Raw genomic sequence first — 27291 nt, forward strand, 5'->3', positions numbered from 1 at the left:
GAGCAAAAAATATAGCATTATTTCAGTAAGTCTAAAAAATTCTTGCATTAGGATGGCTTTTTTTCCCGTGTGTATGTGTGTGTGTGTGTGTGTGTGTGGGTGGGTGGTTGGGTGTGTGTGTGTGTGTGTGCGCGCGTGCATGCACGTGTGTGTTGATTTTTTGGGTTTATTTCTTTACTTCCAACCTTAAACCTGAACTGCTGTTTACCCCTGACCTTCTAACAATCTAAAATTAATACTGTTGGTTCATGTCATGTAGATATTCTTATCACCCTTGAAAAGTCAGGCAGGCCTTGATTTTGCATTTGGGACTTTTTTTTTTTTTTTTGATACATTGCCTTAAAAGACAAACTAAACCAAAAAGGAAAAAAAAAAGTGCCAACTTTTATACATTTTTTACTTTTCCAACAAATATTGCTTATGTTGACAGTTAAGCATGGTTCACGTACTCTTCAGGGAAGTATGTGTTAATTAAAACCCCCCCCATAATGGTTAAGGGGGAGATAACACCTTTTTGTTTTATCCCTATAAGGAGTTAAAAACAGTTAACAGAAGGAAGAGCTGCAGTGGGTTCAGAGACAGGTATTCCTGACCCTAATAGTTGTAAGTCTTATAAATATGCAGTGACAACTTCAACAACCTCATCTTTCAGAATGATGGGAGAAACATGTATTAGAGGAAATATGAGAGGGCAGGAAAGAGAACAAAAAGGGATAAGACCAAATGAGAAAGATTACAGAAATTACACTTGATTAGGTGAAAGTACACTAAAATGAACAGGATGACAAGATATAATGCTAGAGTCAATGAATTAAAGACTCTTAAAAGATTCTACAAAGAATACTGAATGTACAGAGAATGTATAAATTAATAGCCATAAATCAGTCAGTATGATATAGAGCCACATTTTTCTAAGAAGTAGTCTTAGGAAAATATTTATTAGTGAATACAGAATATCCTGACTACTCAGGAAATTCTCACTGTGTGGATATTATTATGAAGCAGCGCCATTGTGCATTCTGCCATTTTACTGCATACAATTGAATTATCATGGATTGCAGTGCCCTGGAAATGGGGCAGTGTTGTCTTCTGAATCCAGTCAGGGGATCTGAACTGTATCCTACACTTCAGAAAATTGCTTTCTTAACATTCCAGAGAGAAAGGAAGAATAAAGAACAGAAAGGAAGAAGAGACTAAAAACAGGGAAGTATGTTATACATATTATACTGGCAAAGCAATAAAAAGAGGAGTTATGATGATTTTTATGTATTATATACATTTTTAATGTATGTTACAAATTTATATAATTTAAATTTAATCACTGGTATGTAATGGTAACTGGGAAAACATATAATGGAATACAGTAATTTTCTGGACTGGAAACATAACCCAAATTGGCATATCAATTGATTAGTGGCATCTAATTTTCTGGAATACGAGGAGAAAGATATATATGTGACATTTTAAGAAACCTGACCAAATAAGAATTTGAGAAGTAAATAAAACACTGTATTCTAGGCCTCAAGAGTCTTTCCCACAGCCTTTGGGGAAGTGGCTGATTCTCTTAGCCATAGTAAGATAAGAATGGTGCTATTGAGGGAGCCTAGAAGCCAGATGGTTATTTCTCTAAAGCCCTGTTTGTACAAGGCTGCTTTTCTATTCAGGATACCCCATCCTCTGTGCCCCGGCATTTTTTGCCCTTGAGTGGCATGGATTTATCTCTTCCATTTTCACTATGAAGGGTCTGTAGAGGGTACAATCGTTAAGATTTCAACAGAGGAGGAGGTACGCTTCTATTAGGCTATATTGGGTTCTAACTACAACACTTACTTTTAATTGCAAGAAAAGGAAGAGTTATGAGCAGTCTTCCTTTTTCGATGAAGGAAGTATACAGAGCAGAAGAGCAAGTCTTTCTATAATCTGTTGGGGCATCTCAGTTATTAGATAATGCCTCCCTGTTAGCCATCACTCTCTGTGTAAAGGAACACTACCTCCCAGCTAAATGCCTACTTATAGGGTGAGTTGACTATTTACATGTAGCTCATTTGCCTGGCAGACAAACAAATAAGGCTTTCTGTTATTTTTGGTTGTTATTTGGAAGTTCCTAATCATAGGTAAAATTAACAAGTGTAAGTGTCCACATCTGATTTCACAGAAGACAGCATATTAATGATACCTATGATTTTGGAAATTAACAAATAATCCAGTAAAAGGTTTTAAACATTTTTATTTATCTATATGAAAACAAGAGAATACCAAAAAATCACAGCTATAAATTTAACAAAATTCTTTTACTGAAGAACCATATGGTTATACCAAATTAGGACCAACCTGGAATATCTCAAGCATATAACTACTATAAGAATATTGGATAGATAAAATCCATTTTTGCATCAATGCATAATTATATTCATAATAATAATAATATAATGTGCCTAGCATTCTATATACATTGCTTCCTATAATCTTTACAGCAAATCTATGAAATGTGTCCTTTTAAGTCCACTCTACAGATTAGAAAATAGAGACTCAAAGAGATAATTTATCCAAAGTAACATAACTCCTTAGACTAGATCCAGGTTTCAAATAGTTTTATCTCCAGTGAAAAAATCATTCCTGTGTGTTCTATATATTATACTGTGTGGTTTCTCCTCTAAGCCTAACTTTCTTTTTGCTAATGTAAGAACAGAAAACAGAGATGTGGGAATTCTTGTCAAAGTCCCCTGCCCCTGCCTCCTTTGCTTGTGGCCATTGCTTTGTTCTGGAGGAAAGAGGATAAACTTTGTTAGATGCCAGTAACACTGAATGGCAAGAAGAGAGATGAAATGGAGTGAAGCAAGAAAAATGACCTGACTTCAAAGAAGAAAGAGTTCTTAAGGGGAAAGGGGTAGATGCTTGAAGTCGACTATGAATTCACACTGCCCTGTGGCTCATGCTGCTGCTCTCATGAAAGCCTGTGGCAGGCACCTTTGCTTATTTGTGGACTCCATATATGATGAAGGTCTTAGAATGTTAGGATTTGGCCAACGCTGCTGAATTCGAAGGCACTTGAACCAACAGTTGTGTTCTGCTTCAGATGATTATTGCTGGGATCGAACTCTCTGATAGAAGAGTCAAGAGACAGTTTTAGGCTTCCAGCTAAAATTGGCTAGAATCATGGAAAGGCTCTATGGATTCAAGAGACTTGACATGATTTAGAAATGATGGCTGAATGAAACAAAAACTGTTATGTTGTAAAAACTGTATTTCTGGGTAGAGAGAATATTTAATTTAACAAGAACTCTGAAGACCCCTGACCCCCTTAGCTCCTGGAACCTCAAATATTAGAACTAAGGAGCAAAAGATGATTTGTGCTGTCTTCCTAAGAATTCAAGTAGTAGCTTTGAGCATCTAGACCATAGGTTAGAAACTTCTGGTCCTTAGGCCAAATCAGTCACAGATGTATTTGTTGTATGGTTCTTATAACTTTAGCCTACACAGTGACTGGGATTTCAAGCTCTGGACAGATCCTCAAATCAAGCAACAGTGGGCTTTCATTTCTTTGGGCAATGAATTTGAATAGAGGTTCCCTCTGCTAACACAGCATAGGCTTTCCAGTTTGCTCAGTGCCCAGCCCTCCCCTGAGATATTGATGCTGCATTTATTTTTTATCCTTACACTTCTACCGAGGATTCCCTACCATAGAGTGAGGGCTGTGTGACTCCTTTACAAATCTGAGCAGGAGACGCAGGTCTCATTCAAAACACTGGCAATAGAAAGTGAACCCTCAAGTTGCTAGTTACTGTAACAAAGTTGACAGAAAAAAAATAGTAGCTCAAAACTATTTTATTTTTGTAAAGAAAAGTTTAAAATTATGAGCTTTTTTAAAAAAAAAGACTCATTACTTCTATATTGCAGTTTTTTCCCTTTTTGGTAAAAAATAAAACAAGTCTATTCAATGGACACAAGCACATCTGAATCCCAACCTATTAGCATCTTGTGTATTTAAACTCTTCTGGACTTTGGGAATACTTTTAAATAGCGCAGTCCAAAACAAAACCAGTAAAAAGGAAGAAATAATTCCTTTATATATAATTATATATATAATCATTCATATATATATGTATATATATAGACATATATATACATATATATATACATATATATGAATGATTGCAGAGAGACATTAATTAACTATGCATTTGACTCAATAAATTCTTAAATAAAATAAAACAGAACAACAGAAGCAAAACCTAATGTACTCTGTTAGTCTTATGAGTTGAGGAAGGCCATGTAGGCAGATCAGAGTTTTGTTTGGGTAATGGGTTGTGGCAAGTATATCTGGAAGATTGACAGAGTTTTTAGGCTTCTTTATTGGCTATCACATAATTCCTATGCAGGTTAGACTTTATAGTGACCAAATGAGTGATATCTCCATGAAGAAATCCAAGCACTCATCATTTATCACCCGTTCAGTGGGACAGTTTCAGGATATATAGATCCATGCGTGTATGGGTTTCATGATATGAAATACAGTGACTCACCTACTGGATTGTATTTACAAACAAATATTGGACATGGTGACAGCTTTAAGGAGCTATCTGAATATGACTGAGTCAATAAAAAACATTTTACACAATAATAAAACACTAAATATTGGTAAATATTAGTATAATGATATTGATAAACTTTATGTAGAAAAGTCCATTCATAAAAAAGGCATTAGCCTTTCTCAGTTAGATGCCAAGAGACAGGTAAACAGATGAAGAAATAAAGTGTTCAAGAGTTTGTGACTTAATGTCACATAACTAGTAAACAAGGAATCTAGGAATACAGCTCAGGAATTCTGACTGATCTTAGGGTCTTTCCATGATATCTTACAGCCTAAGTATTAGGGAACAGAAAGTCTTCTGGGGTTTTGGGAAGAAAAGAGATATGTACTGCCCGAGGTATGACTTTAGTTATTGTTTTTTGTGCTTGTTTTAAGATATGGAATATAAAGGAATACAAAGTGCCATTATTGTTGTTTTTACTTCTTCAGTATTGGGATATCTGCAAATTGGGTTGGAGAGAACACTTCAGTTTAATGAAGACTTTGTCTGTTTTTATTAGGAGTGAGTCTGAGAGTTTCTCTCATAAAAGAGAGAATAGCAGCTTGCTTCTGGGAAATAATCACAGCCCACCACTGATAAGAAATCTGAAAAGGAGTAACTCATTTTGAGCAAACGTGTCATAAGCTCATAAGGTAGAGATGAGGCTGCAGGCAGAAAGAGGGCAAGATGCATATGTTTGAAGCAAACGAACTTCAGCTTTAAAATCCAAGACAGGTATAGTCAACATCAGTAGATGGAGAGAAAGCTGAACACCCTGAGCATATAACCAAGCAAATGAGTTATGAAGTTAAACAGATTCGTAAGGCAAGTAGAGGAAATGATCAAAGTAACACCAAAGAACAGGAAAGTTTAAATCTAGCTTTTTTTTTTTTTCCTTCCGGAGCTATGTTGACATTGAAACCTCACATCAGTGTTTCCTAAAACTGCAGATCTCTTGGGTGGGACAGTAAAGAATTATGGCAGCGGGTCTTCCAAAGGTAGGTGCCATTTGTGCAGGAGAGGAATTCAGTACAGCAAGAAAAGAAATGGAACTAATGGGGAAAGATGTAAACAAAGCACTAGTGTTCTACTAATGTAAATGTGAGCACTTAATATTCCTAAGCCTCTAGTTTGTAATATGTAAAACTGAAATAGTAAGTCCAAGTTCTGTTTTGAGAAATAAAAAGATAATTAGCAAAATGCCTCAAAAACAGGGAGGGCTAAATTGTAGCTATTACTTTTTCCATACATGATTTCCTAAGCTCTCCTGTATTGATAGAGGCATTTAAAGAGAGGTGGTTTAAGTAAGGAAAAATCGTGACAAAATACCATACACGAACAAAAGGATCTCAAAGTCTGGCAGGAAGAATTATGGAGGTAAATATTTTGCCCAGCATTGCCGAGCTTTTAGAATTGGGTGAAAACTAGGCCTGTTTGTTTCCAAATCTCTATCCCATTCTGCTTCTATAAATGAGATGATCTGTAAGCCACTGGAAGATGCTAATTACATTTATAATTTCCTCTGCTTTCAAGTTTTGGATTTAAGCCATAGTACCTATGTCCCAGTGGATGAAGGTCCTGTAAATTGCCGCGGTGACACAACATAGCTTAAATGCACCCATCCTCCTGTCCCTTCCTGTACCAGTCAGCACCTGTCAGAAGTGTGGGGTAAGGATGGTATAGAGCCCAGCACACAGTCATCATGGATCTAGAACCTAGTTTCCCCCAGCTTGCCTTAGGCCTTCAGCTGAGCATAACTTGAAACCCTTCTGGAGAGGAGCCTTTGCATCATATTTAGCCACCCAAAGGCAGGTAGTAAAACTATTTCAGAGCCAGGGGAGAAAGCACTGGGACAGATGTTGGACATGCTGCAAAGGAATGCAGTTTTGATTTTCCCTCAGTATTGTGGGAATGATATGTGGGAGGAGAAGATATTCAGGTAAATATGGTATGGTGATGAGAGTCTGTAATATGAGCCTGGTGTCTCAAAGGAAAGTTATTAGTTTGTGGCCCCTGGGCAAAAATTAACCCATCCTTATTCCATATTTCTGCCTCCCAGACTTGGCTGGTATCCCAGACAGAGGGCATTTTTAACCCCTCCTCTGCCTCTGGCTTGTGGCTTGCGTGCTGCTTTGGTAGTGTAGCCTCTCTTCCAGTTTCTGTCACTGTGTATGATTGTAGGAGGCCAGCTCTAGCCAATAGACAGGTAAGGACCAAGGGCGCATTGGTACATTTGAACCAATCCAGCCAATGTCAATAAGGAACAGCGTAAAGTTTCCCGGATATAGCCCAACTCAGCTTACTTTGTCTGGGAGTGTGATTTAAAGCCCAGGGTTTAATGACTAATTAAAGTCCCTCAAGTCCCTGAGCTGTGTGTGCACAGTCACACATTAGAGCCGGGATCCCCGGGCAGTCAAGACTAGCAGGGGCGGCAAATGTTGTCAGTGGAAATGAACTCTCAATTCAGCTCTGCAACACGTGACTTCCTATTTCTGTAAGGTACTTCCAAGGGACTTCCTCTGTAAAAAAAAAAAAAAAAAAAAAAAAAATCAGCCTGAGTCCCAGGAGATTTCATTCAGCGCCGTCGCTAAGTTTACTTCCAACTCAGACAGAAGTTTTCCCTGAGACATGGTGTTAGTTTCTTTTCTTTCTCTTTCCTCCGTCATTGTCAGCATGCAAGGATCTTGTGGCTCCTGTCCGTGATCGGAAGCTGAATACACTGGTGCAGATCTCAGTAATCCACCCGGCGGAGCAGGGTCTGACAAGATACTCAAGCACGGAAATCGTGGAGGTGAGTGAGCGAGCTGTGTGCCTGCATTTCTCTGCTCTGCTCTCACTCTCTCAGCCTCTTTCTGGATTTAAGCAAACAGCTGAAATAAGTTAGCCCATGGCCTGTAGCTATGCTATGTTACTGTCCTCTGTCATTTGAGAAAGCATACCTGAGGTTATTAAGCATGCATTGGTAACTTACCAGAATAAACAGATGCGAGAAGAACTTGCCTTTTTCCTAAAAGACCTTATGTTTCTTTAGTAAATAGAAAAAAAAAATCCCACGTTGAATCCTTAAATATAGCAACAAGTAGGGAAAAAATATATAGAGATTTTTAAATTAAATGGAATGAATATTTGCTTTTGGGGGAAAAAAGAGAACCATAAAGTACCCAGAGAAGTTAAGTGTTTTTGCCCTTTTCGTTTTTTCCTATGTTCTTCAGTCTGCCCATGGAAACTTTATATTCTCTGCTATTTGTGTGTGTCTTTTTAAAGTAAGATGTTTTTCAAAGAAAGGTAGATGATTAATTTCAGAAACTGTAATGTTTCTAGCTAAAGGGTGTAAATATTACTCATCAGATGAGAGATTTCCTATTTACATTTATTGTTACTAATGTACATTCAAAATGTGTTGGGAGGAAACTTGTTATTTTATTGGATCAGATTCAAAAGAGGAAGTGTTTCCCTTTTGATTATTTTGTTCTCATCATGCATATTTCATGAACTTAGTGAATAAGAGATACCTGAATATCTGGGACTAAAGAAAGTATACTTTAAACTCCTTAGCTCTGCGTGATTTTTTTAGACTTGTAAACCCTGTCTGTTTTGCATGAGGAATTTCTCTGCAAGGAACTAAGTAGCCTACCCCAGACCGGGTTTGCTCAATGCTGACCTGTGCCTGGCTGGCGGAATAAATGATTCAGACTGAACTCTACTCATTTCTCTAATGAGAATGACCCAGATCCTGTACGGAATCTTGAATCTGCCCTTTGGAAACTTTAGGTGCCAATGCTGGTATAATTTGTAGTTAATGCTGTGGTTGAATTAACAAAAATAGCCTCATTCATATAGCAAAAACTTGACTAAAATTATAAAGTTGTTTATGCTATGAAAAAAATTTAAGTATTGTTCCAATATAATTATTTTTAAAACATTGCCAAAACTTAAAAGAAATTATTTTGACACACTTCAGATGTTTATGTTTGAACATACATAGCTATTTGGGGCTGTTTTTTTCCAACGTGTCTTAACACAGAGCTGAACAAAAAGTAGTATTTGTTGAATACAAAGAGAAAGAATGAATGGATAAATGAATAACTTGAGCTTTCAGAAACTCATAGATGCCTGGTTTACAGAATTGTAGCAAACATCTCCATGATATTTGGTAATATGCATATTTAAATATGGATGTCAAATTTAATGTTGGATGTCAGCTCTCTAAAAATGAATTATGAGACATTGAACTATCCTGTGGGGCACATCCTAAACTAGTAATTTTATAGCCCCAAATCCATCATATGAAGTTTCTTTCATTAGTTTTCAAATTGGTTGGAGAAAAAAAAAACCCAGCTGAACATCTCAAAACAAATGGACATTATCAGAGCATGGCTTTCAGCTGAATCATTACAGAAAGGAAGTAAATGGTACTTTATGAGAAAATAGCTTCATTTTACTTTGATCGGTCAATATCTTAGATTTTTGTATACATTTCATGTGAAATCCATTAAATGTATTCTAGGTGGACTGACAACTGACCCTAAAGGAGAGTTCTGCATATAATGAAAATAAGCTGTTTTTCCAGACTATTAGCAGCTGTGACACTGATGTAGTAGCATTTACTATCAACAGCTATATCAGTATTTGGGGCCCTGGGCCTTCTGTCGCCCATGAGCATCGTTTGGCAATTCAGGTCTCTCTTCCAACAGAACTATTTCCTAGAAAAACAAACAGACTCAGACACATTTTCTGCGCTCTCGTGTGTCCCTGCATGCTGCCGGCTGCAGTTGCTGCTTTATTGAATCAAAGTTGTCTGCTGCTGCTGTTACAGGGAACAAGAGACCCACTGTTTTTGACTGGTGTCACATTCCCATCTGAGTATCCCATCTATGAGGAGACCAAAATAAAGCTAACAGTCTATGATGTCAAGGATAAGTCTCATGACACTGTAAGTACTTACACTTCTTTCTTTCTTTGGGAAAAGAAGATATGCTTTTCCAAACTATTGGGTTTTGGATATAACTGGGCATTTTTCAAAGAGGGTATTTATACTGTGTTTATGCTTGCCTTATGTTTATAGTTTCCTGACGTCTCCCCCCCCACCCCCTTCCAATTCACTTGGCTTAGTGCCAAACTGGCAATTGGTTAGGAGCAAAAGCTTTCAGAACATATTTTTCTCTTTTTCAGGAAGGCTGGCTTGATCTCTTGGTTTACATTTCTGTTGTTGTAAGGAGTTGCTGAAGGAGTCATATTGTGGGCATAAAGCAAGTAGAAAGGATTAACTTTACATGCTTCAAAACTTTCTAGAGATTGTAATTATTCTAAAACAGGAGATTGATAAAGGGCTCTATTTTCACAATTTCTTCCTGTACATATGAGAGAGAAACTCCCGCTATTTTCCCGAAGTTGTTCCTGGCACTAAAACAAACACAAGTACTAGGCAGATGTTTTAAGAGGCCTATTTACGTGAAGGTCATGTAAAGTCCCAATGGTCTTTTGTCCTAAATTCTTCAGTCTTCCCACGGTGTCTGACTTCTCTTCCATGACTGCCAGGTTAGATAGTGAAGTACCAGGCGTTACCTCTAGAGGCCACTCTGAAAATTCCTGGACAGAAGAGAATCCTGTTGGGTAGGTGCTGAGGAAGGGATGACTTCAAAGGAGCCCTCTTCTTTAAATCCCTCAGGTCAGCATGAATTTTTGTCTGTTTTCAAGACAGGGGAGCTACGGCAGTGTTGACGATCAATAGTGAAGCACATGCCAGGAAACACTGAAGGCAGGGAGGCCTTTAGGTACCAGAAGAGTTCCTGTTGAAGCTAAAGGGCACTGCTGGACCTTGGGAATCACACATACCGAGTCTGAGGAAAGTGTCACTTGAAACTTAACCCTCACCTAGGTTATGGTTCAAGTAGATAGTGGGAGGAGGTGATACAACTGTGCAGGGGAGTAGTAAGCAGGGAAACGATTAGGATGATGGGATGGTAAGCAGCAACTTGGGATTTTATGTTCCTCCAAGCACATGATCAAATCCAGTCCTCCCGGCAGTCCCAAGGCACAGACAGGACAGAATATGGAAAGGACAGAGGTATAGCAACACTATGTTACAGAAATGAATGTTTTCCCTAAACTCTCAAGTTTGTGAAGTCCTTAGAAATATCAGAGTTAGAAATATTAAATACCTAAGGTGCTTCTAGTCCCTTCACTCTCTCTCATTTAAAATGTGCATGGATGTTAATGCTTTAGGGATAATCAGCTTACTCATTAATTATACTTTTTGTTGGCTTCTGTTCTGAAAGCTAATTATTTAAGGTCTTTTAAAGACTTCCTTCCTTGATCAGAGGTGTTATCACATAAAAGTATTGGATGAACTGGGATCCCTGCTGTAAAATACGACTTGTGAAATTTGAACACACTTAAGAAACGCAAGCGGCTTTCATTTACAAAGAGCTGTTAATTAAGGCATAACCTCTTCCTTAAAATAACTAACAATTGGTTCTGGATATGGAAGTGTAAATAGAAACAGAGTCTATTAATATGCTAATAATCCCCACAGACATATAGTCTTTATCCTGGAAGTTTTTCTCTTGTTTCTTAAGATTTTCTTTGGGTTGGGGGTGGGAGAGGGTAAGAAGAGGAAGCAGGAAGTGGTTTTAAAGTACAATTTGTAATGATGAGCAGGTAACAACCTAAAACAATTTAAGATCATAATACTTTTAAGACCTACGAAATGAAAATATGTTTGTGTTTTAGAAAATTAATGAATTATGTGCTTGTATTTAAAAGTAGTTTAAATATTTGATCCTAGTAAATCATTGATCATGTTAGGCTGGCCCAAAACAATGAGATCTTCTACCAACTGAATACTAACTAGTTGAGTCGGATGACTAAGTTGCTTGCTCTTTCCTATTGAGTTTATCATTACTTGGAGTTCATCAGTCAAATAAATTTGTTACTTTGCCATTTCATATTCATTGACATACCTATTTATATTAGATATTTTTAAAGAGAAATGATAACCTTTCATCTGTGCCCTTGATATGGCTATTATCTAACTAGTCATTGTTCTTGTATTCCTCCAAACATTGGACCTAAGATTGATTACCTTAACTTAGTAACTTCAGAAATGCAATCAATCATTATAATGAATGAGAAGAGTCTGTTGATTCAGAATGACTATTGTTTCCTCCTACTACATTCTTCATCCTCCTCATTCACTTCAGCAAATCTCTCACTGTGGCAGATGGATGGATAATGCTTGGCAGGTGGGAAGGTAGGTTATGGTTGGGTGATAGGGTCATTATTAAAATTAGAGTGACTGGGGCGCCTGGGTGGCTCAGTCGCATCCAACTCTTGATCTCCTCTCAGGTCATGATCTCAAGGTTGTGAGATCAAGCCCTGTGTTGGGCCCTGTGCTGAACATGGAGCCTGTTTAGGATTCTCTCTCTTTCTCTCTCTCTGCCCCTTCTCTGCTCACATGCATGCTGTCTCTCTTTCTCTCTGTCTCTCTCAAAATAAATAAATAAACTTAAAAATAAAATAAGAATGAACTTTTTATTAATTTCCTCACCATGAGGAAATTACCTTTTTTCTCAGAATGGGCTCTCTGATATCCAGCTGTTTGGTGGGGACTTCAAAGATTGAAATTGAAGCCCGTGTCCAGCATAGGAGAAGCCAAGTTCTAATCGTGAAACTCATGTTTTCTGAACATATACTGGTTGTCTGCTCTATTTTAAACTTCCTAGAAACTGAAACAACATAGACAAAAGTATTTTTAGCATGTTATTTACAGTGCTTAGCCCTAGGGAATCATGTTGGGAATCTGGGTCTTTCATATGTTACAGAAACAACTCAGAAAAAGGTGAAATTTACATAGGAAAAGAACATCATCATCAAACTTTGTCTTTTTCCACTTCTTCTCATACAACTGATGTTTTGGAAGATACTGAACAAGGCTCTTTCAACACTCAGATAAGGAGAGCCATCAATCTGCAAACACATGATTAGGTCACAGAATTGGTTTACTCATGGTAGAAATGTGAATTTCTATGTATTTTGCAAGGGCACAAATTGCTTTATTCCTTTTGTTCTTAGAGTAAATGTTTGCTGTATCCCTCAACTTGTTAGATGTTCAGTTTATAGGACAGAGTCCTGTGTCCATTAGATACTGAACATTTCTCAGGTGAGAATATATGTCCTAAGACATTTTTTACTGCCAGTTACTAGCAATCCTCCATTTGTGCCTTTCAGAAAAAGTTACCTTATCAAGATTAGATGTAAGTGTATTGAACTGTATGAGTTGTATGTTCAAGGCAGTTCACTTCTAGTGCAGTTACCTATACCGAAGTGTCTAAGTTTTTTGTGTGTGTTTTTCTATGGAAAAGAAAATCATTTACATTTCGTATACTTTGACTTGGCTTGATTTTCTACACTGACTTTTGAGAAGGTTAGGTATAATTATGCTTGTTGAGATTCAAATTCTATAAGCTGGCCTTCTTCTCTATCTTCTATAGAAGGTATAGTACAGCTTTTTCCTTAAAAAGAAATCGCTATTATTGATCACTAAGCATATACCGAACACTATGGTTAATATGTATGGTTTGTCCTTTAGTCTCTAAAAAATTCTTTGAGGGAAGTATTACTGCGTCCATTTCAAAGATGAAAAAATTGAGATTCTAAAGCCTTAAGTAGGCCAATTCAAAGATCCTGTCTTTTCTCAAGTGTACGTATGTTGTTAGGATTGCCCTCATTTTCACTCCCACACGATGGTATTTTTATTTCAGCTGGTATTTTAAAAGCATTCTTTATTTAGGTCTTCAAAACTGATTGAGAAAAAAAATGTTAATATGTCAATATAGGGGAAAAACATATCCAAATTTTTTAAGCACTTAGATTAAGTGTGTATAACTAATTGCAGATGTCTGAATACATTTTATAATGAAGTGGCCAACTAATCATGAAACAACAGCTATTGTTACCTGTTGTGAGGTGACTAAGTTTATGTCTTGAACTTTTGCTTTTGTCCACCTGGCCTTGTTTTCTCTTTTCTTTTGTGTGTGCCACAAGGTCTTCTCAACTTGCTGGTTCACTCAGACTTTGTCTTTTGTAACGCTTCTGTCTCCATCATAATATAATTTGCAAGGGGAGTTACTGATTCTGAATCCATAGTATAGAGGTAGTTCAAGGTTTTAAAATATTGCTGCTCTTCAAATAAAACTTCACTTTCTTTCTACGCGTTGATAAATGGTATATATTTACAAAGAGCATATTTATATTTTATTGAAGCATAATTTATATATGATAAGAAGGACAGATATAAAGTTTCAGTTTGATGACTTTGACAGTTGCATATGACCATATAACCTATGCATATTCAAGATACAGAACACTTCCATCATTCCAAAAAGTTCCTTTGTGCCTCAGTCTTGTCAATTGCCACCCCACATACTCTGAGGCAACAACTTTCCCATATATATATCACCATAAGTTTGTTTTGCTTGTTGAAATTTATGTGAATGAAATCATATAATATGTGTTCTCTTGTGCCTGGTATCTTCTGTTCAAACACGTTTTTGAGATTCATTTATGTTGCTGAGTGGTATTGTTACTGAATGGCATTATGCAGTAGAGACACCACAATTTGTTTATTCATTCTCTTATGGATGGGCATTTAATTACGTGCAGCTTTTGACAACAATGAATAAAGTGTGTATGAACATTTGAGTACATGTATTTGTGTGGGTATTTGTTTTTATTTTGGGAGGTAAATACTGAGGAGTTAAGATTGTTAAATCATAGGGCAGATGTCTGTTTAACTTTTCTAGGAACTGCCAAACTCTTCTTCAAAGTTATTGTATGGGTTTATTCTCCTACTCTTAATTCTGTATGAGAGTTCTAGTTAACTCCACTAATAATGATATTGTCGATCATTTTCATTTAGCATTCTAGTGGGTATGAAGTGGTATCTTAATGGGTATTAATTTGTGTTTTCCTGATGACTGATTCTTTAAGTACCTTTTCCTATGCTTAGTGGCCATTCATCTTTTCTGTTTGTAAGTTTCTGTTCACGTTTTTTTCCCTTTTTTGAGAAAAAAACGGGTTTTCTTTTTATTGTTGATTTATAAGAACTTTTCATATATGTGGATGTAAGTGGTTTTATGAATATAGGTGTTACAAGGGCCTCTCCTCCCTTTGGCTTACCTTATAATTTTCCTAATGATGTATTTTGTTATTCAGGGATTTTAAATTTTGAGTGAGTTCAGTTCATCAATCTTTTCACTCATAGTGTTTTCTGTGCCCCCAAAGATTATTATGCCTCAGGTCATGAGAGTATTCTCCAGTGTCTTCCTTCAGAATGTTCTATCATTCTAGCCATTACATTGAGGAATGAGATAGGGATCACGGTTATTTTTCCCATGAGGATATCCAGTTATTGCAGCAATTTGTCAAAAATACTTTTTTCTTCATTAAATTTAGTTGGTGTCTTGAATAGAAATTCAGTTGTCTACTGATAGATGCAGGTCTATTTCTCAATGATCTCTTTTCTTCCATTGATCTCTTTATCTAGCATCATGACAGTAACACAAAGATTGTAGCTTTATTGTAAGTCCTGCCACCTTTGTGCTTTTTATCAAGATTTTTGTTTTGTTTTGCCTATTCTAGAGCCTTAGTTTTTCCACATAAATTTGAAAACAGCTTGTCAATTTCTTCAATTGGGATTGTTGGGATTTTCAACAATCTGTTGAATTTTCATTGGGATTTTCATTGGAATTTTGTTGAATGTATATATCATTTTGGAGGGAATGGACATCTTAACAATACTGAGTCTATTAATCTTTAAATATGCTAGACATATCTATTTATTTACGTATTTAAATTTTATCAGGAATACATTTGTGTTCACATCATTTGTGTGTGATCATAATATATATTAAGACTTATTTCTAGGTATATTTGATAGTTTTTCATGATAACATATAAGGTATTTTTTAAAATATAGCTTTAGAGGTGCCTGGGTGGCTCAGTCGATTAAGCATCTGACTCTTGATTTCAGCTCAGGTCATGATCTCCCGGTTTGTGGGATTGAGCCCACATCAGGTTCTGTGTTGAGAGTCTGGAACCTGCTTGGGACTCTCTCTGTCTCTGCCCCTCCCTCTCATACTCTCTTAAAATAAATAAGTAAACATAAAATATATGTGTGTGTGTATATATATATATATACACACACACACACACACTATATATATATATATATATATATATATATACATACACATATAGTTTTAAACTTGTTTGTTAGTATGTAGAAATACAATTACTTTCTGCGTATTGGCCTTGTAACCTACAGTCTTGTTAAATTCACGTATTAGTTCTGAACATTTTTTAAAACTCCATAGGGTTTTATAAATATATAATCATGTTACCTGAGAATAATGAAAAATTTATGTTTTCTTTTCCAGTCAGAGTGCATCTTATCTTTCCTTATTGCACTAGCTAGGTGCAATAGGACTTTCAGTATAATATCAATAGAAGTAGTAACAGTGGAAATCCTGGTTTTGTTTCCAGACTGAAGGAAGAAGTGTTCAGTAATTCAACATTAAATATGATCTTAACTGTAGGCTCTTCATCGATGTTTTTTGTCAGATTGAGGAATTTCTCCCTATCCCTAATTTTCTGTGAGTTTTTATCACGAGTAGTATTGAATTTGGTCCAATGGCTTTTTTTGGTATATATTGAGAGGCTTAAGTGTTTGTCTTACTTATTCTGTTAATGTAGTGAATACATTAATTCATTTCTGTAAGTTAAGCCAACCTTAGATTACTGGAGGCAATTTTTTTTCACTTGGCAGCAATCTCGCCTCTCTCTCAAGCTTCAGCCTAGCACATGGGGAAATCGACCTCTGCTCCTCTGCTTCACATTGGAAAAATCCCTGTGCAGCTCAGTGGTAAAATCTCTCAGCTCTCCTGTACATTGAAATCTCCTCCTTCAGTATGTGATGTCCCATGGGAAGGAGTAGGTGGATGGGCAAAATTCATTCATGCAATGGCTAGGGCTCCTCACGGCTCAAATCTCTCATGCCAGGCAACATGTGCTCATTAAAAGTTTATTACGAGTCCATCTGGTTTCTATGGAAGATCCTCTGCTTCCTGCTGCTCAGCCAGGAATAATACCAGCCATGGGTATGTCTTCCTCCAGGAACAGTCTGTCTTTCCCTGGATTTCATTTCATTTGGTTTATTTACATCCTCAGTTTTCTGATGGGTTTAACAAAAACGGATTTGGTGGTGTATCTGATGTTACTGTAGGAGTGGCAGTCTCTTGCAAATTTTTGCATCTTAACCAGAAGTGGAAGTACTATATATTTAAGTCCATTCCTTTAGCATTTATGCTACTCTCTCTATATTTGCATTTCCATCTCCTTTTCCCCTCCTCTGTGGTTTACATATTCAGTGCATTACAATCTATGCTGCTCTTTACGTTGTTTTTCCTTTCCTCTTTTATTCCTGTTTTCTGTGTTACTATCTTCATTCACACAGTACTTGCTCTATATCATCTGTTTAGGGCTTTTGTTTGTTTATTGTTTTTGTTTGGACTCCCACAATAGAGGAAAGAATATTCAATACTTCCTTACTTTCCCTAAGAAAATAATGTTTGCATGGAGACAGGCCAGCTATTGGACAGTCTTATTTGAAATAAGAAAATGAATTTACTCAAGAAGTAAAGGAAGTTTCTTACAAAACCTTTTGGCCTTAGCAGAGTGGCCGCTTGACTCTGTGAAGTCGCCACATCCTTATTTCATGGAGATTAGCAGAACTGTATTTTGAATATTTTCAAACTTAGCTGTCTACAAATGTGTGTGTTAGAAACATTGTTTAACCTAGCTTAAAACACGCACGCACACACACACACACACACACACCTAGAATTAATTTGCCTTTTTTCCAATTAAAATAGAAATGATGATGGGTCATCTGGGTGGCTCAGTTGGTTAAGCTTATGACTTCAGCCTAGGTCATGATCTCGTAGTTCATGGGTTCAAGTCCCAAGTTGGGTTCTGTGCTGACAGCTCAGAGTCTGGAGCCTGCCTCAGATTCTGTGTCTCCCCCTTTTTCTCTGCCCCTCCCCGACTTGTGCCCTCTCTCAAAAATAAATAAATAAACATTAAAAAATAGAAATGATGACATAAGGTCACTTCCCATTCTCTTTTCAAAGCTGGGAAACTTGATTAATGTTAATCACAAACATAGAGAGCCGTAATTTACCCTGTTTCCCAATGAACTCTTATTCTGAGTCTGACTTCCATTGAACATTCAAGAATGACTTTGAATTTTTTACTCTCATAAGTTTTGAGCAGTGAGCACTTTTCATTTTAAGCATCATGAAATATCACTGGGAAGAGTGGTTGGGGGAGTTGTAGGGTAATTCTGTTTTGAGCCTTTTGAGTCCACAAACTGCAGTTTAGTCATGTCAGTATAAATCTAATTTGATGGGTGCTTCCCAGAAGTTTTAGGAAGTTCTCTGATCCCTTATCATAAGGGAACAGAAATGTAGGCAGTGAGGTTTGACCCAGGAATACAGCCTGTGTACATATGGGGCACCTTAACACCAAAACCTGATGAATGTTAAAAAAATAAAAGCTATACCCAAATTTCAATTAGAAACATAGGTACATACGTTGTAAGTGAAATAGCATTCAGTAGAATTCATCTGTGTGGAAAAAGAAAAATACATTCTGGAAAGCAAAAATGGCTCAATATCAGAACATCTATCAACATAATCTATTTTATTAAGTAAAGGAGAAAACTCATTTGATTCTGTCAATGGATGGTAAAGATGCATTTAATAAATCTAGTGGTCATGTCTAATAAAAAATAAATAGATTATATTACAGAAATATAATAAAAACTATCTGAATAAGATAATATAAATGTTCAAACAATGAAGTGCTAAAATCATTTTGATGAGACACCTAATTAACCACTATCATCATTATTATTCAACATCTTCTTGGAGACTATAGAAAATACAATGAGAAAATTGTATTACTTATGTAAAATTTGGAAGACAAGAAGCAAAACTATTTATATATTGATGTGATTAAAATATCTGGAAGTCCCAAGAGACTTTAGAAATAAAAACCAAATATGATTTGGTAAGTTGGTTGGTTATAAGATCAATATATTTAAAAATCAATAGCACCCTTATTTTATAGCTTACGTTACATAGAAAAGTATAACATCTTATTAAAGACTATAAAATAAGGTCTTTACCAATAGGAAAACTTACTTGTGTTAGAAAATAATATAATTACCATCAATCCAAATCAATTTATAAATTTAATGTAATTGCAAATAAAATATTATAAGTATTTTTATGGAGAGGGATTTGGGGGATTGGATAAAGTGATCTTAAAATTTACTTAACTAAATCAATATCTAAGAATAGCCAAAGACATTTTTTTAAAATTTTTTTTAACGTTTTATTTATTTTTGAGACAGAGAGAGACAGAGCATGAATGGGGGAGGGGCAGAGAGAGAGGGAGACACAGAATCGGAAACAGGCTCCAGGCTCTGAGCCATCAGGCCAGAGCCCGACGCGGGGCTCGAACTCACGGACCGCGAGATCGTGACCTGGCTGAAGTCGGCCGCTTAACCGACTGAGCCACCCAGGCACCCCCAAAGACATTTTTAAAAATAGTAAGATTTGCCTGATCAGGCATTAAAACAAAACATAAAGCTACTGCAGTCAAATCTATGTGGTTTGATCATAGGAATAGACAAATAGAGAAGTGAGACAGAATATCAAATCTAAGAGCAGATTCCAGGAAAGCTGATAATTGACTCTATGAGGTAGATGGTTTAAGTCAGCAGGTAAAGAGTAGATTATTTAATACAAATGGTATTGGTTAAATGACTGTCCATCTGGATGAAAATGATAGTACAGTCATATGTATAAAAATACATTTTACATAGATTAATTAAATGTAGAAACTAAATTGCGTTAAAGCTCTTGCAAGATAGTTTAAAAGATATATAATCTAGAGGCAGGAGGTAGGGAAAGTTTTCTTAATAATGGGAGTCCAGGGGCGCCTGGGTGGCGCAGTCGGTTAAGCGTCCAACTTCAGCCAGGTCACGATCTCGCGGTCCGGGAGTTCGCGCCCCGCGTCGGGCTCTGGGCTGATGGCTCGGAGCCTGGAGCCTGTTTCCGATTCTGTGTCTCCCTCTCTCTCTGCCCCTCCCCCGTTCATGCTCTGTCTCTCTCTGTCCCAAAAATAAATAAGCGTTGAAAAAAAAAATTTAAAAAAATAATGGGAGTCCATAAGTTGACATTTAGTCAACAAAAGTTGACATTTGACTATATGGAAATCTACACATTTTACATGAGGATCTATGGCATAGACAAGACAGAAAAAGTAGATATGGAAAACTATACGCAAGTCAAAGATTGGTGGATTAATCCCTATAATATTTAAAAAGTTCTTTCAAGTTTAGAAAAGGATATTTAAAGAGGTTGCCCTCAGAAGAATAAATCTAAATGACCAAGAAACATTTAAAAATGTTCTAACTGTATATTCTTGGAAACACAAAATTAAAATAGCAATGTGCTCATCAATTTTTACTAATAAACTGGCAAAAATTTTAAAGACCATTGCTGGCAGGGATGTGGGAAAAAGTGTACTCTCATGCACTGTTGATTTAATGTGAAATTTTACAACTTAAAAAAAAACAATATGCCAGCATTTATTAAAATGGAAAATAAGTATACATTTTGATTTGGCAACGTTACTCCTGGTTATTAACCTCTTCCAAGTAAAACACTTGTACTTGAGGATATATGGAAAAGGGTGTTTGAGCATTGCTCAAATAGTGAAAAATTAGAAACAGGGTGAATGCTTATCAGTAGTGAAGTGTGTGAAAAAATTCTGGTGTGTCCAAACTAGGGATATTATGAAGCCTTAGAAAAAGAAGGTGTAATTCATGGGAGTTCTAAAAGCAGACCTGGAAGATTCAGGAGGGACTGCATATTTGAGAAAAGCAAATGCCAAAAATAACATATAATCTAATTTCATGAAAACAAAACTACTAATGAAAAATGCCTTTATAAATGTATGTGTGTTGTTTCTGTATTTAAGATAGTATATAATTGTAGATGACTGTTATGAGTATGTAGAAAATATAGGAGGGTTAAGGCAATGGGTTGAGTGGGGGAGGAGGGGTGTGGATGATGAGGCAGAGTAAAAGAAGAGATAAAGGAGAGCATGAAATAAAATAAGCGTGATAAAACAGTCATGTTAACGGATTTGCTGACAGAATTCCTTAGTTTGAATAAATTAAAATAAATGTAACTTTTAAAAATGACTGCCATTCCCATTACTTTTATACAAAATATGTCATCCTAAGAGGAGTGTTCCTTTTGCATCTTGAAGATTCAATATGGGAAGTCTGTCCGTGGTCCTGGATGAAAGGGAACTGCAGTGAACAAGTGGCAGCCTGAAGGAGTACTGGTGGGCACAGGGCAGGGGCTTCAGCATCTGGGTAGATGTGAGGGACCCACTGTCGGGGATCATCTGCATGGAATGGAGGCAGCAGCTGAAAACATCACCGAGCTCGTTCAGAGCAGAAGAGGAAGAAAATGGCAATCATCTGCAATACTTGAAGTCTGTGGGAACTCCCCGAACTAACTAGGGGGGTACTCGTCAGGGTCTCTTGGATCTGCAATCTCAGGGGGAAGCACCATCTTCCCATGCTACATTATAGTTCAGTATGCTGTGCAATGAATTTGTGCTTCAAAGTAGATCTGGGAACATTTATCTTTCCACCTGCTAACAGTAGTCAAGTGATCTGATAACTGACTGCTGTGATTTGTGAGTCTGACTTGGACTCCGAACTGAGTTATTTCTGCTTCAATTTATTTCCCTCGTCTCTGGGATATTTCACTCATTCCTACAGTTTTCAAGTATTCCCCAGCTGTTACCGTTTGTTCAGCATCTTAGGCCATTCGTGCCTGGCTGGCCAGCCCTGTCTCATTCTTACAGCAGCTTTCTTGGCTCAGCTGATATGCAGGTGGAAACTCCGCGCACACCCTGTCCAATGCGGGTGATCCCTGAAACACACCGTGGGCACTGAGGATACATGTTGTGCTTTGGCCTCCCATTCTTTCTTGGTTTTGCAAAGCTGAAATGTGATGTGTTGCCAAAACATTTCTTCTGATCAGAAAGGAGCAGAAACTAGTGATTTAAAAGGGTAGACTGCTTCAGCTAGGAATAGCTTTTAATTACCGAAAGTTTCTATACACCACACAGAGGGAACAAAAGGAAATTCTAAAGAAACATAGGCTTTCCTTAGAGCCATCTGAATGGAATGATAATTAAAACTAAGTTCAGGCTGGTATTTAAATTCACGTGAAAATTATTTTTAAACCTACTGAGCAGAGTCATGTACACCAAGGCAGAAGGTGATGTCACATCCTGAAAAATGTTAAGGGACATCTGTTTCCACATCCCAAAGATTTTCTTCTCATGTTGCCATGAGCCAGGTTTACTTAGGTTTCATGGCATTAAGTCAAGCTGTCTTTTAAGATGTGCTCATTGAGGATGGAGCTAAATGTTAAGGTGGCAGCTGTTCCTTACATCATGTCCTAAGGAATTCAGTATGTGAATTCCTGAAAATACTGGTCTCACATACAAACTCGGGTGATTGTTTTTAACCATGATAGAGAAAGCAGCCTTCGGAAGGCACTATGGAGATTTGTTTAATCACATATGGGGTCTATAGGGATATTTAAAATTTTATTTTTTATTTTTTTAATGTTTGTTTTTGCGAGACAGAGACACAGAGTGTGAACAGGGGAGGGGCAGAGAGAGAGGGAGACACAGAATCTGAAGCACGCTTCAGGGTCTGAGCCCCCGACATGGGGCTCGAACTCATGGACCTGAGCCAAAGTCGGATGCTTCACCAACTGAGCCACCCAGGTGCCCCATGGATATTTAAAATTTTAAATATTATTCTTCTCTTTTTTAAACTGCTGTTTTGGTTTTATGAAAAGGGCATTTATAGTCATGTTAGTGGTTTAAAATGTGTGAAAGCAGTTTCCCAAGAAAAGCTTAATTGGATAGGATTTAATATAAACAAGAAGTCACCCACTGCAAACCCCAGCAAGCCTCCATTTGGGGCATTTAAAGTATGTGCTAAAGCTACCATGTTTGCTTTTCATTCCTGAATTTAAGTTGAGGCATAGTGAAATGTAAATAGCAGCTTGCTCTGGCCTCAGAGCAGCAAAGAAATGGGGGCCTCATGATAGAACCTCTAGACAGGTGCATGCATATTCACACATACATATACACCCAGTTTTAAATATGAATATGTACATTGAGTAATATAAGGCTTTAAACATTAAGTAAGGCTTTAAACTTTAAATTCCAGGATCAAATTCATTTGTTGTCCCCCCAAAAAGCCAGAAATATCCTTAGGGTGATGTTAATATTCAGAGAAATGTTCTTCTTTCTGTAAAGAGAACTTTTTCAGGTGGTGTAGGTTTAAAGGCAGAGCTTGTCTCTTAGATTCTGCTTCACTGCCTTCTCCATTCTGCTTTCTCCAGCACACATGTGCAATAGTTGCTTTCCCTGGGTGTCCCACCTTAAACTTGCAACCTAAACAAGTATCTGAGAAAAAGCAATACCAAACTGGAGGTGAACTATTGTAACAAAAACCATGAGGCATCTGAAAACCCTACCAGTGGATATAATATTTCTGAATGCTATTATGGGAAAATGCAGTGCACGTAGTGTTAGAAAGTACTGTAGCAAGAACGTTTTCAAACCTGGGATCAGAAATACAACTCTTGGACCCTTCAAGGATTCCTTCTCAACTGTGATGCTGCATTGAGAGCACAGAACATACAGTTAAGAACTGGAAGTTCTAATCTCAGATCTGCTACTTGGTCGTGTGACCTTAGACAAGTTATCCATTTGGGAACTCAGTTCCCCCAGCTCTAAAATGATCATCAATCCTGCTCTGTCTGCTACTGGAATGAAGACAGACTAACATATGTAAAAGTGCTCTGGAAACTAAAAACGTAGTAGAAATGCAAGTATCATCATCATTTACTGCAGATATTATTCAGATATTATTCTGGCACTCAGGGCATTCTTTCCTGAGTGACACTGGTATATTTCCAAGATCAGGATTAGTGGTTTCATAGTATCAGATTCCTCAAGGCTGACCATGTTTCCAGTGAACTGGTCAGTCTGGATACATTGGATGTTCTTGCCTGGTGACTTGTGGCTGGGTGCAGAGCCCATACTGTGTACCAGCCATGTTTCAGTTTGAGACATATGAACAGCAATGAATAAGAATCTATTTTCTTTGTTGTTGTTTTAGCATTTCATTTATCTGATACTCTGCAGTTTGGTTCTCCAACGTCCATTTCCTGTGAGTGTTTCTTTCCAAAGGGGAGAAAAACTGGAAAAGATGATTACTGCAAAGGCGTGCCCAAATTTTCCACTGTAGTCATTTTAATACTGATTCTCCTTCTGACTTGGGTTACACATAGCAGTGTGCCTGTGGGTCTGTCTTCTGAAACCACTGTGAAAAGGAGTATGAGAGAGAAAGGAAAAAAAAAAACTCTTCTTTATGATTCACTTTTCAAATCATACTTCTACCTGATGGGCTGATCAGCAAATCACCTTTTCCCTCTTTTTCGTTCTTCTAACTCTGAGTTATTATCCAGTTGGATTTTTGACACATCATTCAAACTGCCTAATGTGAAAGGCTTTTATAGGATTCTTTGACCTTGGATGGAGCAGAAAGTAAAGAATTCTTTTGTACCTTCCTCACAAACTTACTTCACTTTCCTTCTAACGACTTTTATTAGACAAAAGATTAGCAGAATGTTTCTTCTCTAGCCTGACCTCATGAGATTCATGAATGCTTAACTAGGTGAGATTGTTTGAAGAGCTTCTGAGGCCATAGCCACCTAAAAATTGTGAAAAAAAGTTTTTTTTTCTATAAGGAAAATGGTTTAACCATTTGGACTCTCAGAAACATCAAAGATAGAAGGAAAGTTTTGAGTGTTATTAATTAATTAAACATCAGACCAAACTACAAGTCGTGTTACTGCATGACAGATTAAAGAAAAGGATTATCTTATTACTTTATAGTTATCTGTATCACTTCACCCTTTAGAACAGCGCTAATTCTTTTTGGGGCATCACAGAAAGTAAAGAACAAATAAATGACATAAAACTCCAATAATTACAAATAATTCATATATGCAGTATTACATTTGATCCTCCTAGGTACCCTGCTGTGTTATATAGGCCCCTGGTGTGTCAGGAAAGTAATTTTAAATAATTTGCTGAGGGTCACCCTGAAATCACCAGAATCTAAGTTTTCTGCTGTTGAATCCACTGGACTGTAAGAAGTTTCTTAGGAATAATATTAAAGTCCCTACCTCTTTTACTAATTTGAGTTTGATGATGATTTTCAATCAATTCACTGCTGAGGATAACCACACCTATAAGTGTGGTTAACAACTTCTTTTTTAAGTTGACCTTTAGTGAGAGGAATAGGGGAATTTATTTTTCAAAGGCACTATGGACATCTAGAGTAACTACCTTGGATAATGTATCTTGTTCACAGGGTCAGTGTACCTGAATAAAGGTGCTGAAATGCCCTGATGGCCTTTTGATTGTTTATTTCTATTTGGATAAGTGTGCCTTAGGCTACTGTGTAATAGCTTTGATAATTATATGATAGTACTATTTGGCCTGTCTCAAGTTAGCTGGCTTATAGAATATGAGTCTTCTCTTTGGAAGAACTGGCATCCAAGAGAAGCTCACCCATGTTGTCAAGTCACCATGAGATCTTATCCCATAATGTGAAGACACAAATAGCCAAGTGAAGGGAAGAATTGTATATATATATATATATATATATATATATATATATATATATACACACACACGTACATGTATATATATATATATACACACATATATATATATATTTAATTTTGTTAATGTTTATTCATTTCTGAGAGAGAGAGAAAGAGAGAGAGAGTGCACAAGCCAGGGAGGAGCAGAGCAAGAGAGAGAGAGACACAAAATACAAGGCAGGCTCCAGACTCTGAGTGGTCAGCATAGAGCCCGACACGGTGCTGGAACTCAAGAACCATGAGATCGTGACCTGAGCCGAAGTCAGAAGCTTAACCAACTGAGCCACCCAGGCGCCCCAAACTGTATATCTTAATGTTATTTCCTCTAATGAGAAGTTCCTACAGATTATTTGCTATACTATGTTTAGTTGTGCCACAATTTATTAACTCACTTAAATATTTTTATACTTCCTCTGTATAAGAAGTATAAAGTTTCATGTGTTAAGAAAGCATAAAGAGGGGCACCTGGGTGGCACAGTTTCATGGGTTTGAGCACTGCATTGGGCTCTGCATTGACAGTGTGGCGCCTGCTTGGGGTTCTCTCTCTCTCCCTCTCTCTCTCTCTGCATCACCCCTGCTCATGCTGTCTCTGTCTCTCTCAAAAATAAACTTAAAAAAATAAAAATAAACAAAATTTTAAAAAAAGGCATAAAGAGATACAAAAACATAGCCTTCTTTATATCAGTTTGATTTTCGTTACGATAAATTTGACATGGAGATGGGATATCCATGTGTAAATATCTAAGTAAGCATTTGGAAAAAGGTGCATGCAATTAAGAGAAAGTGACAGGATATATATTGTCTAGAAACATCTGCCTGAGAGTAGCTAAAATAATTATTTCTTAATTTTCGTCTCACACAGCAAATGGGAAAGGTGTAATATCATCTGATTGTCCCTTTTACTCAGGAAGGCAAACCTGCCCCAGACTCTTTCTTGCACCTTATTGACTAGAATTGTGTCCCTCAGTGATAGCAAGGGATGCTAATAAAGCATGTATCTGTTCTTCTCTACTTTCTGTATTGGAACGTGCAAAAAAGAAGCAACTTGGAAATGACTTTTGAAGTAGGCAAGTAACCACAAGATTTGGAATAAAGATTTTGCATCCTTACAGAAGTGAACTTTGAACATGAGAAAAGCAAGAACGAAAAATAGGAGAAAATGATCAAAGTCAGAAACTTGGGGAACACTGACAGGAAGAATGAGAGATGATTAGGTTTCAGTAAAAAGGTAAAGAGCAATCTCTCACCTGTTAAGATGGCTACTGTCACAAAACAAAAAATAATAATAAAAAAACACTAGAAAATACCAAGTGTTATTTCTCCATGGCTAGGATGTGGAGACATTGGAACACTTGTGCACTAGTGGTAGAAATACAAAATGGTTCAGCTGCTATGGAAAACAGTGTGGAGGCTCCTGAAAAAATTAAAAATAGAATTACCATATGATACAACAATCCCATTTCTGGATATATCCAAAAAATTGAAATCAGAATCTCAAGGAGGTATTTATACATCCATGTTGAAAGCAGCACTGTTCATAATAGCCAAGAGGCAAAAGCAACCTAAACGTCTATTATTGGATGAATGGGAAAACAAAATGTGGCATATACGTATGATAGAATATTATTCATCCTGAAAAAGGAAAAAAAAACCCAAAACATCAAACTCTATAATTGGAGAACGCTGATGACATTATGCTACATGAAATAAGCCAGTGACAAAAAGACAAATTCTGAATGATACCACATATATGAGGTATCTAAAACATTCAAATTCATAGAAACAAAAAGTAGAATAGTGGTAACTAA

At 36.9% G+C, this 27291-nt stretch overlaps 1 protein-coding gene across 7 annotated transcripts in view; it reads left to right on the forward strand.

Moving 5' to 3' along the window:
- Positions 1-27291, forward strand: part of INPP4B (inositol polyphosphate-4-phosphatase type II B) — a 761046-nt gene that overhangs the window by 412471 nt on the left and 321284 nt on the right. For all 7 annotated transcript variants that reach the window (XM_027066653.2, XM_027066662.2, XM_053216924.1 and 4 more), the window contains 2 exons: positions 7244-7362; positions 9388-9504. In XM_027066653.2, coding sequence (XP_026922454.2) covers positions 7244-7362; positions 9388-9504 — 236 coding nt within the window. The remainder of the gene's footprint in view (positions 1-7243; positions 7363-9387; positions 9505-27291) is intronic.

Source organism: Acinonyx jubatus, chromosome B1, assembly GCF_027475565.1.
Source record: "Acinonyx jubatus isolate Ajub_Pintada_27869175 chromosome B1, VMU_Ajub_asm_v1.0, whole genome shotgun sequence".
NCBI classification, from domain to species: Eukaryota; Metazoa; Chordata; class Mammalia; order Carnivora; family Felidae; genus Acinonyx; species Acinonyx jubatus.